Raw genomic sequence first — 13,091 nt, forward strand, 5'->3', positions numbered from 1 at the left:
GATCGTGTCCCACATTAAGGAGTTTAAGTATATCAGGGTCTTGTTCACGAGTGAGGGAAGAATGGATCTCATTTCATCTCGGATCAGAGCCGCTGCCATTTAATTTTGAGTCGTATCAGTTCGGTCTTTTTACTCTGATGATGTTTTCCCGCACGCAAAATGTAAATACATTAAAAAAAAAGATTTAATCCTGTACTGTTCCATCAATCTCATCCTGGATTCTTCTGTGTTCCTCAAGGTTTGTCAGGGTTTTCCAGCATGTTTGGGAAGAAGAAGAAACGGCTGGAGATCTCAGCACCGTCTAACTTCGAGCACCGGGTCCACACGGGGTTCGACCCCCGGGAGCAGAAGTTCACGGGGCTGCCGCAGCAATGGCAGAGCCTCCTGGCCGACACCGCCAACCGACCCAAGCCCATGGTGGACCCCTCGTACATCACCCCCATCCAGCTGGCACCAATGAAGGTAAGACCTTCCTCTGTAGATGCAGTTCAGTTACAGAATTATTCCTTAATAATCAGCCTTCTTTAATTCTGTCACCACGAGTCTCCTTTATTTCTTAATTTACATTGTTACAACATGTTTTTTAGTGCTTTTTTTAATCTCAATATCTCTTGATAGTTTCCCTTTTATTCTTTTGTTTTAGTCCCAATAATAAAAAAACTGAAATAATGAAAGAACAAGACAATGTGATGAACATTTTTTGATTACTATTGCTATGCAAAACATAAAAACAATCTTTCTAAAGTGAGTGGTTGTAGGATTTAAGATTAATATTTTAGAAAAAAAGGAACTACAGGAAGAAAAAATGGCTTTTTTAAACCGACATTTAATAGAAAAAAAACAACATTTTCTTATAAAAGTATTGATAAATTATTTATTTATTTATTGCGTCCTTCTCTCGTAAACAAACACGCTCTGATATAATTCAACACAAGTGCACCCTGCAGCTGAGACTATAAACCTCTTTTTTATTAACAGATGAGACACAAACATCAGCCAGTAACTCAAAAAAACCTGTAGCAAACAGATGATGCAATTTTTCCCCTTTAGTCCACCATAAATGATCTTAAAAAGAGAACAAAAGGTCTATATTCAGTACTGAGCTAAGTTCAAAAGATATAAAAACGTTTGATTAATTGTTTGTTTTCCTCATATTTATTTGACGTATTTTTGTTTTCTTTCTTCTAATTGAAAAAAATCATTGCATTTCATCCAAGGTTTTGTTCATGTATACATTTCTTTCAGTTTTGCCGAAAAAAAATAATATTGTGAGGATTCTGCACATCAACAAATCTGATCTCATCATCAGTGTATTTTCTCATGTGTGCATTTAATTGAATAATGTTTTCCGGTTTAACAAGGAAGTGGCTATAATTGCTGTAAGCATGTTTCGGCGGAAGACGTTCAATTAGCGGAGCCATGTTTACCATTGACTAATGTGTACATCTGTGGTCTTTTACGAGTCATTACAGATGGATTTGTCCTGTCGTACCATATTCAGCGTCAACGTACATCCATTATCCATGCATTACTTGACATTTTCTGATAATAAATGGCAATTAGGTCATTATTGTCCATAATCAATTAATACTTTCCTTTATCAAATCATTATTTCTTCAAATATTTATAGTATATTTTGGTTCATTTATGACATATAAAGTAAGCTATTAGAAAAATGTTTTGGGTGAATTTCAGATTAATACTTTAAATAATTTATAAACTTGACATTCTAATTTGCACTGCTTTAGAAACTAGGTCATGAACATTTAATCCTTAAGCATTAATCTTTGTAATTTTATTCAAGAAAACCTTTTCGAAAAATAATGAATGCACCATTAACATTAAAAAACAACCTTGAAACCAATATTGTGGCACTGTTTTCCCATGTTGATCGACAAATAAATGGATATTAAATCAAAATTGTATTTAATCAAATATTTTTTTCAACCTTTCTTTAAGCATAGCATTTGCAATATCAATGTGAATATGAAAATCATTAAATATTGAATAAATATCAAATAAATTTGCTAGAAAAAGTTATATAAATAAGGTAATGTGTATGTGTTTATTTATTTCCACTTAGCCATATATATATATTTGATATATTTCAGGATATATTTTTCCTTTTTTTCTTTCTTTGTCTCTATTTCCAATCACTTGTTTATGACCGAATTATTAGGAATTCAATAAATATATTGATTTTGAAGTTATTGACAAGTCATACAATTAGAATTAAAGAGCCTTAAAAGCTTAATGTAAGTTTAAATTACACACCGACAAAACAAGTATTTTTTAATAAAAACATAAAAACTGACACTTGAGCACATTATATAAAATTTTATAGGATTTTTTAAAAATTTATTCCATCCTTTCTAGCTACATGTAAGTCTCTAATGTCGGCAAAATACTTCTAAAGCAGCTACCAAATAAAAATGTTATGTTTGTGCAATAAAGTGTTGTGGTTCATATATCATACAAATGTGACCCACAGAAAATGTAATACTACAAATAATAATGCTAAAAAAAGTGCTAAATGCTAATAAATGAAAGAATACACACTGAATACACACACAGACAAAAAGTTAATTACATCTTTCATTCATTTGGATTAAAAGGAGCATAAAAAGCGGCAAACCTAAAAGCTCAAAATGGTGATATTTTTTTTTTCAAATGCACGCGGTTGGACTGTGAATGTGTAAAAATGTCTGTGTGTCTTTGTTGTTCATCTGCTGGTGGAATGTTCTGATCGATCCACTCACCTCCCTGTTCCCTCCTCTCAACCGTGTGTCTTACAGATGTTTTTATTTTATCCTCCCTGTGTGTCTCTTCTTGTCTTCAACCCTTCTGAGTGTCTCCTCTGATGTGTTGTTGTTCATTGGTTTCTTAGCAACTGATTATTTTCTGTGTTACACACACACACACACACACACACACACACACACACACACACACACACACACACACACACACACACACACACACACACACACACACACACCTACACGACACGCTGGCTTTTCAGAAGTCAGTCGTGGGCTCGACTCGTCACGCCTGCGCTGGCGTGATCCTGTCCCTCATTTAACGCTAACGTTTGAGAAAAAAAATACACTTCTAAAAGTGAGTTGAGAACACAATAGAACAGCAATATGCCACAGGAGATATCTCTGAAGAGGGCCAGACACCAGAATAATAATCTCACTCTCTTCACAGATATCTCCCAAGACAGTCCGGTCAGCTGAAACGCCGTTACCCAAAGTATGACTCTTCCCTTCTGCTAACAAAAAAAAAAATGTTCTTACACAATCCAAAGCCTTCGTTCTGCTTCCACGTCTCCTCCTGCACTCAGGTGGAGGTGGTGTGTCAGCAGGAAAAGAGAGAGAAAAAAAACATGACATAACTACATCGCTCTGCCAAGTCTTTTCTTAGAACTCTTTCTTTTTTTTTTGTTTCATCCGCATGTCGACCCGGGGAAGTGAAGTGGCATGTTCCCGTGTCCCGCCGCCGCTCCCTGTGGGGGCCCCGGATGATAAACGCTGGGGATAATGATATTAATCATCGTGATGACGATAATGATGATGGATGCTGCGACAGGGAAGTGCATGGTGGTCGTCATGGCAGCCGATTGTGTTCGGCCACAGCGGGAATCGGGTCATGAGGGATGTGCATGCTACACTAGAACCTGTGTTGTCTTTGAACCGCCTTTGTGTCCTGACACGGGTACGAGCTCTCAATATTTACAGATTCAGAGTCTAAGAGTCATGAATCAGCTCTCAATTTTATTTATAATCATTGTTTTGTAATCACCTCCTCGCTATATGTCCTCTTCATGGCGTTAGCTCTCGTTAGCCTCCTTTGCTAGCATATTACGTCGTATCTCAGACAGTTAAATAGCTTTTAATAGTTGTATTTCCACCATATGTTATTATCTCTTACATGCCAGCACCATTGACTTTTAATCATTAAATTGTGAAATTTAGCTTTCGTTAGCCTCCCTTGCTAGCATAATACATCAACACATTAAATTATAGCTCAGACATTAAATAGCTTTTAATAATTGTATTTCCACCATATTTTATTCTTTTATACATGCCAGCACAGTTAAAATGTAATCATTACATTGTCTAATCACTATTTTCTGTACTATATATTGGCACTTTAAATTGTTAGCCTCTCTTGCTAGTATAATAAATAAACACATTCAATTATAGCTCAGACAGTTGAATAGCTTCTAATCGTTGTATTTTCACCTTATTATCGACTTTTAATCATTACATTGTCTAATCACTATTTTCTGTACTATATATTGGCGCTTTAAATTGTTACTCTCCCTTGCTAGCATAATAAATAACCATATTCAATTATAGCTCCGACAGTTAAATAGCTTCTAAAAGTTGTATTTCCACCATATTATTTTCTTCTAAACATGTCAGCACCATTGACATTTATCCATTAAATTGTGTTATCACTATTTTCTTTACCATTTATTACTTTACTAGTTGTTAGCTGTTCATTTTTTGGCTATGCTAAAGAGCTGCCACATTTGGGAAAATGACAAGATATTTGAGTGCCATGTTGTCCTCCGCAAAATAAAAAAAGGGGTCGATTTTTATGATTTACAATACTGATGTCTTCACCTCTTTACCAGCTATAGGATCATAAACTTGTCGTCTTTGAAAATGTCATATGACTAGGATGGTTAAATATGGTGATTGAATTTTTATTTTCTAAATTTAAATGTAATGATATTTTTTGGGATAGTAGTCTTCTAGAACAGTGGTCCCCAAACTCCAGAGACTTGTTACCAGGCCGCACAGAAAGACACAAATGTTATTTTTATGAATACTGCTTAAACAGTGTTTTCATTTAGTCCTCATTCACTACAAAATAATACTTAAGTACAAACATGCTCTCACATCAGTAAAAGTCTCTAAAGGCTTGGAGACATACACATACAGAACACTATCATCGGCATACAATCAAACAAACATGGACCGGCACAGAGCTCTTGCTGACTCAGAGTTACATTGAGATGTTTTTTTCATGCATTTAATTGGAGGTTTTGTTTATTGTATTTTTTTTTCTTCTTTTCGAACGCTGTACACTAAATATAATCCTGACATTTTACCAGTCCGGGGTCCAAAGAAGGTTGGGGGGATCCCTGTTCTAGAAGACATCTGAGGCATTGATCATAACTTTGAATAATCACTGATTTATAGCATCATAACCAAAATACTATGTTTTTTATTTGTCAAATATTCTATACTAGAATGATTTGATCATTTCTGAGAAACCTGAACGAGGGATTGCTTGACCACTGTTGCCAAGACCTGCATTATGTTGCTTCTGACTGGCTTATATTGCGAGGTGCCTTCTGTGGTTGGCAAGTTTATTATTATTAAGCGTGGAAAATGTCAAGTATGGCGTGAAAATAGGTCAGATTTCATGACTGTCACACTCAAAGTGTGGCACTTGACAGCTCTGCTATTTCCTCTCTACATGAGCGCTTCATGATGTAAGCCTCCTTACTGGAATATTAAACCTATTGAGGATTAAATAGCTTCTAATAGTTGTATTTCCACCATGTTTTATTCTTTTGTACATATTAGCACGCCCTCGACGTTGACGTTTAATCATTTAATTGTGCTTGACATACATGTATATTGTGGCTGACAACTCATTTCTGAATGCTATATCGTATTAGCCGTTATCCAACTTGGCCCGATTAAAAGCACTTCACTCTATTCTTAATGTACTCGATGTGTTCGGAATTTTAAATGAGTTCATTTTCTATTGAAGTGCCTTCACTGTAGTTCCAGAATTCCGTGTGGATTTTGAGCTCGTCTCGTAGACTCTTGTTGGCAGGAATCCCATAGAATCGTAGTGACATCTTTATATCTTTACCCCTGAGTGTTAGTTTTCTGAAGTGTTGGATTCTTTAGAAATTTACAATTTAATGTTTTAAAAACAGTTTATTTCAGTTTAGTGTTGTAAATAATCCCTCGTTTTATCATCTGAGTGGGTACCTGGCTTCCAGGTTACAGGTATAAAAGTATAAAGATGCAATCTTTACTAGATGGTCTGCTAAAGGTTGCTTTTGAGCATGTGCTAAACTAATGGCCCTGGGGCTCAATATAGATGGCAAGTCATTTTAATGTTCATGTTGATATTGTGACCTATAAAGATGGCAGTGTTTAAGATAAGATAAGGGAAAGAGATTTTGTATGACAGCAATATGAGTAAAACAAGGGTTTGTTTGGTGAAAAATAAGGTTGAATATACATTTTTTTTGGCCATCGACTTGAAGTGCGAAAAGATTTTGGCCCTGCTGTAGCGTGTAGGTGAGCAAGTGTTAAGAGAAACATCGGAAAGTGAGCTAGTTCTGAAGATTTGTTCTTGCATTTCAAAAATAGACGGCCCAGACTCTAGGCCACAAGGTGATCTTTTATTTATGACAATCTTGATACTGTATTTCTTCTGACTATAAGGCACAATATTCAAGAATGGGTCGATATATTCATACAAATTATAAAGTGCATTAAATGCGGCAAGGATTATACTACAGAGCCCTGCAGAGTAATACTACAAAGCCTTAGGTAGTAATACTATGGATCTTGAAGACTTGTAGAGTAATACTATGGAGCTTCACAGACTTGTACTACAAAGTCTTTGAGAGTAATACTTTGGAGCTTTAGCATACGCTGGAGCATCGCAAATAAATACTATGGAGCGTTGTGTTGTAATGCTACTGAGCCTTGTGTAGGAATACTATGGAGCTTGCGGAGTAATACTACAGAGCCTTGCGGAGTTATACTACAGGGCCTGGAGTCATACTACGAAGCCTTGTGAAGTAATACAATGGAGCCTCGCAAGGTCATACTATGGAGCCCCGCAAAGTAATACTAAGAAGCCTTGCGGAGTAATACCATAGACCCTCGCAAAGAAATACTATGGAGCCTCGCAAAGTAATACTTTGGAGCCTTGCAAATTAATACTTTGTAACCTAGCGAAGTAATCCTATGAATCCTTGAAGAGTAATACTCCAAAGCCTTGTAGAGTAATACTTTGGAACCTTGTGGAGTAATACTACGAAGCCTTGTGGAGTAATACTAGGGAACTTTGTGGAGTAATACTCTGGAGCCTTGTGGAGAAATACTATAGAGCCTTGTGTTGTAATGCTATTGAGCCTTGTGCAGTAATACTATGGCGCTTGCGGAGTAATACTACAGAGCCTTGCGGAGTTATACTACAAGGCCTGGAGTCATACTACAAAGCCTTGGAAAGTAATACTTTGGAGCCTCGCAAAGTCATGCTATGGAGCCCCGCAAAGTAATACTAAGAAGCCTCGCTGATTAATACTATGAAGTGTTAATCCAAACCCGTGTGGAGTAATACTACGGAGCTTGTGGAGTAATACAATGGAACCTTGTGGAGTAATACTACGGCCCTTGTGGAGTAATACTATGGAGCCTCGTGAAGAAACACAATGAAGCCTCACGGAGAAATACTCTGGAGCCTCTCAGTGTGTAGTTGTACTAGAAAACGTGTACCATATAAGATGGGATCATTTCAGTTAACAAAACCAGAGTAGATAAATATAATGCACCGGGTTATGAGGCGCACTGTCAATTACTGAGAAAAATGAAGGTATGAAGTACTCCTAATAGTATGAAAATATGGTAATCAAAATTAATCCGTATTAATCCTACGAATAATCTCCTCGACATGGAGTTAAGAAGTACCTGATCCTGATCCAGGAGCAGTTACCACGCTGCTGCGGTGAACGATGGCACCTGAAAACTCTACAACCGTGACCCCGATCGCCCGAGCGGACGCATGTATTTATAGTCGCCTTGCTCGGCCTGACACTTGACTGACGCCACGTTTCCCTCTCCCTGGCACTCGTCCTCCAGCTGAAGTGTGAGTCCGTGCACGCGCCCAGCAGGTGGTCTCGGAAAAAACCCCCAAAAAAAACCCAAACCAGTCTCGGATTTTGGCAGAAACACCCGGTCTCTCTGGTGGACGAGTTCTGAAGGTATTAGGCGAGAGTGCGGAGCATACCGAGAGGTCGGGCCGGTCATCACGCTGCAATCTCTACCCTCCGGCTCGTGTTCTCATTGTTTATTCTTCAGGCTTATTGTCAGACTCAGCTGAGCATTAGTGTTGCTCAAAGCCTCGTCTCTCCCCCCCTCTCTCTCCCCCATCTCCCTCACCCTCCACCCCGCCTGCAGCACACTTGCTAATCCAGAAGTGGAGGCTGACACCACCAAACCGAAAACATGGTGCGCTTCAAAATCGTCTTCTCTCTGCCAATTCGACCCGGGCCTCGACTGGCGTGTTACACGAGTGTGTTAATGTGCGGCCATCATTAGCCCGGCGGGGTCGGTGGGAGAGGCTGGTATTAATGGCCGCTCTCATGTTGCACCTTCCACTTTCATGGCCCCCGGAAATCGCTGAGTCTTTTATAGTGACGGGCTTGTGTTGTTTGTGTTGTGCGCTCGTACATGTGTGTGAGTGAGTGGGCTTGTTAATGCTCTCTTCCTGTTCCCGAGCGCTTATGTTTCCTCCGCTGTGTTTGATATTACATGTCAGACTCTCTTGTAATAGACACACTGAGTGACTGAGCACCAGAGGAGACTCTCGCTCATTTTTGCGTCTCTTAATCATATTTAAAACCTTATTTGCCACTTTATAAAAATCACTTCAGACTATGATGATTAAGTCTGAATCCCTCCCTATTATTTTGTTTATTCTTTCCTACTTGAGAATGAAGATGTTCGTCTTTGTCCTTAAAGTGAAACGAGGTGAGCGTCGGTTCTTTGTGTTGAATTCTGATCAGCATTCTTGTCGCGGCTCGACCAGCTTCTCTGCATCAGATGAGGCTCTGCATTGAAGAGACACCATCAGTGACTGCAAAAAAAAAAATTCAGCATGGCAGAGGTTCACCGTAGAAAAAGTACATCTGAGGTAAATATAGATGTAAAGTATTAAAAAAAAAGGAATAGAAGTAAAGCTCATATATTTTTATATAAATATTTTATTGAAAAAACACAATTAAACTAAGTTTATCACCTACTTTGTTGTATAAACAAACTATAACTTATTTTATTTTATATTTTACTGCAAGTGATTTGGGATCATGGCTGCTATACTAGCAACTGTTATTTAGAATCAGAAAACTTTGTCGCTGTTGTAAACACAACACTGAAACTGGTTGTGGTTGCATTACAGAATATAAAAATGAAATAATACGAATGAAATGAAAAGAGAATGATGAAATAAAACACAATCTTTAACATACAATAAGAGAAAATGCCATAACATGGCATCTAAATAATGAATGAATATTTAATAGAAATAAAAACTGAATTTAATGAAATAATATTAATGATCAAGACAAAGGGTAGAAAGAGTTACTGAACCTTTATATAGCAACATTATTTCACTAGATGTTATTGGAATTTATAGACATACGATTGTGTATGTAAGAAGTAAACCTATAAGTAATGAACTTTGGTCAAAACAGTTAAATATAATGTACGATAAATACTTTTTCTCATTTATTTTAGGATAACCCAAATTCAAAAACATCAGTTGCTTAAATTTTTACAATTGTATTAACCATTTCAGTGTTACTCTGTAGGAAAGATGAACATGCATTTTCTCTTAAAACTAGCAATGTAGATTTAAGCCAGCTTAAAAAAACCTGCGCTAGTCAGTAGCCGTTGTTTTAGCTTCACTTTTGACTAATTGTCGATTACAGTTTATTATTATTTATTTTTTATCTATATTTGTTTGTAGAATGTTAGGAACACATGACTTGTGACATTAATACTACAAAACGTTTTTTTCACAGGTTAGCTGTTAGCTTAGCCACAGTTTGCATCTTGTTTATATTAAAAATGGCTAGTTAGTTCCAAAGGTATATAGTTTTGCAGTGTATTGTGACGGAAATCTATTAGTTGTCTCAACTGAAGGAAATGATCTTCATCTCTCTGCATCATTTAAAAGTAAAGTTCCCAAAATGTTGCTGACTTGATTGAAAGCGTAAACTTCATGCACAGATCTGCCTCTTGGTGTGTAGGTGGTGTAGGTGGAGAGATCTCATGGTGATATTTTTACTTTCTAAAACGTCCACTCACATCCTCTATAGCTGTGATATCTATATCGCAGCCTTACATCACCTCCTCAGTGCGAAGCTATAATTTTCATTCCATTTTAATAAATATGGATTTATTGAGACCAGAATATACTGTATTGAAGAACGTGTTTTTGCAATCTCAAAGACAATTATTAAATATATATGTATATATATATATATATATATATATATATATATATATATATATATATATATATATATATATATATATTTGTTTATATAGATTACATATGATAAGAATATTTCAGTTTTTGTATTGTAAAGGCATATCTTATCTTGTATTTATGAATTTATTTTACTCATCATGGTATATTTCTACAATGGTATTGAATTTTCTGCAGTTTCATTTGAGATAAAAAAAGGAAAAAAAATGTATTTGTAAGATGTGATGCTATAGAGAATAAAAAGTGTGTGGTGATTTCTTATATAAAGTAGTAAAAAGGGATGTTAAAGTTAAATATTGAGATGCTGATCAAAGTCGATACATTAAATATGGAAATGAAACATTTTAAAACGTACAAAAATCAAGTTAAAGAGCACAATGTTGTGTTTTAATGGTCGATTTCTGTTGACATGTATGTTAAAGCTCACTTTGAAGAAGCGCCAATTGATATTGAATATGTTGTTTCTGGCTCACTCTAGTGTCCGAACAGTGTAACTGCAACTTCATACATTAGTTTACAAAACAAGATAATGGTTCTTGTTGTGTGTGTTTCTGGTTTTATCTTCCTGGTTACTTCAAAAAGTATCTCAGTACTTCATACTAAACATTGTCTTATCACAGAGAATTTAAAAAAAATGACGTTCTAGCAGTGCTTGTCTCACAGTCATGTGTATGAGAAGATATATTTAAGGTGTTAGTTGTCAGACGCCGAGACAATCACAGCAGCATGTGACCTGAGGCGTGGACCCTGCTGTCATTGACCGGAGCGACACCACTGTAAACACTGTACTAGTGGGTCAGTGACAGACGCCCACCTCATGACTAAGGTTTTGGCAGGCGGCACGAGGGGAGAAACCCGATCGGCCGCTCAGATGTTGGTGGCTGCAGCTGCAGAGAGAGTTGTCTTTCGAGGGCTCTGGATGCGGATCGTGGTCGGCGTGAGCGAGTCATGGCCGGAGAGTGCGGAGAACCCGGGATCCAGGCCAGAGCCGGTCCCAAGACGGAGGCAGAGGTGAAGCCTGCAGTGTTTAAAACCACAACACGAGTGATTCTTAAACAGGTACAGGTTCCATTATTCTCTGTTAACTGCTAACACAGCACATTTCCAGTTAAATCCAAGTTACTCCAACCAATTTTATGAAGAAAACCGTTGCTATTTTAGCATCTTTTCAAGCCTCGGCCTGCGACATTCCCGTAATAACCGCGGGTCAAGGCCGCCGCTCGTGTTTCCCAGCTATTTCGGTCGGTGGATTCGCTGGAAGTGTGGGTCGGAGCCGGTGGAGATTGTGTTGCTGAAGAAATAGTCTGTGCTGCAGGGGCAGAATGAGAAGTATTCGGGTTCAACACACTTGAGGATTAATTTAAGGAAGTGTTTAATTTCAGCGTGTGTCCAGGATCTTCAGTCTCTAGATGAAGTATTTACTGTGTGTTATATCAAAGCTTCCTGCTGCTAAGATACTAAAAACATCTGTTTTTAATCGTTTTTCTTTTCTTTAAAGTTCTTAGATTTAGTGCTATCTTGGGTGTAGGTGTTGGCTGAGTTGGAAAAGTGCCATCTCAGACCTCTCCTTCTTTTACCTACATTTTTATATCAAGACTCATTGCCAGAAACATCAAAAATATTTTTTATTTAATAACCTTTAAAATGTATATATTTTTATTTAGTTACTATTTTTTTTTTATAATTCTATGTTATGTATAGTTTTAACCTGGATTTTTTTTTTTTTTTAATAAAGATTAGGGTGTGTTTTACTGAAATAATGACATCATCAGCAGCTGTTTTTAATGTATTGTTAGTTTCTCTGAAAGAATGTGGAGCAAGATTCTGTATCCTGAGTTTTTAGAACTGATTTTTAGATGAAGTGAATATAAATATTAGAAATGTGTTGAAAACAAAGAAATATAATGCATGATATCTACGCAAATTGCAGTACATTTTAGTGCAACTATTTAAATTCAAACTGTGTTTTAAAAAATTGCTCAAATGTTCATGGCTAGTTCTAACATTTAGCTTGACTAGCTAAAATAAAGCTATGCGCCAATCAGTTGCTATTTTGTTAGCTCCACTTTTAAACAATTGTTGAATGCAGTTAAATCAATTATTATCTATTAACAAGTTATATTTGTTTGTAGAATGTTAGGAAATAATTAGGAGCATTTTTGCTCGTGACATTAACTCTATTGAAAATTAATTTTTCGTTTTTTCAAAGGCTAGGTGGTAGGCTAGGTAGCCACAGTATGTGTTCTTATTTTAAAATGAGAAACAAAATTGTGACGTAAATCCTTAAATGAATCACTAATGCAAATAACAAATAAACAGCTGGTTTGTAGATATAAGTAGGTTAAATGTGCTCAACAGATTAGATAAGTCGATGAAGTTAAAATACAACTTGTTAGCATTTGTTGGAATGTTTGAGTAAATATCAGGGTGTCAATAAAACATGTCACGTGATGAAGTGAAAGGTTTAAAACATGAATAATATTCCCATGAGCGATGAAGAGACGACGTGATGTCATCTGCTGATCTCAGATCAATTAGGACGAAGCGGAGAATGAAGAAGTGATTGATGGTCGAGCTTGTAAACACACGCTCACTGACACAACATCTTTCTTCTCTGGCACTAATGTGAGTTCCTTCCTCCTCTTTTCACTCTGTCGTTGAGTCACGGGTGGAGTTTTTGCTTTTCACTGCCAGAAAATGTCGGGAGTTTCTTACATTGGAAAAAAATTGGAGTTCAATTCAAGTCCAGCTTGAGGGAAACATGGAGT

At 36.8% G+C, this 13,091-nt stretch overlaps 1 protein-coding gene across 2 annotated transcripts in view; it reads left to right on the top strand.

The window, feature by feature from the left end:
• The first annotated feature begins 225 nt into the window (after positions 1-225).
• pak5 (p21 protein (Cdc42/Rac)-activated kinase 5) overlaps positions 226-13,091 on the top strand; it is a 46,815-nt gene continuing 33,949 nt past the window's right edge. The window contains exons 1-2 of one of the 2 annotated variants that reach the window (XM_087812583.1): positions 226-462; positions 3,211-3,255. In XM_087812583.1, the coding sequence (XP_087668709.1) occupies positions 259-462; positions 3,211-3,255 (249 nt within the window). In that variant the 5' untranslated portion in view covers positions 226-258. The remainder of the gene's footprint in view (positions 463-3,210; positions 3,256-13,091) is intronic. The other variant, XM_087812584.1, reaches the window with a different exon arrangement.

Source organism: Callionymus lyra, chromosome 17, assembly GCF_982586985.1.
Source record: "Callionymus lyra chromosome 17, fCalLyr1.hap1.1, whole genome shotgun sequence".
NCBI lineage: Eukaryota > Metazoa > Chordata > Actinopteri > Syngnathiformes > Callionymidae > Callionymus > Callionymus lyra.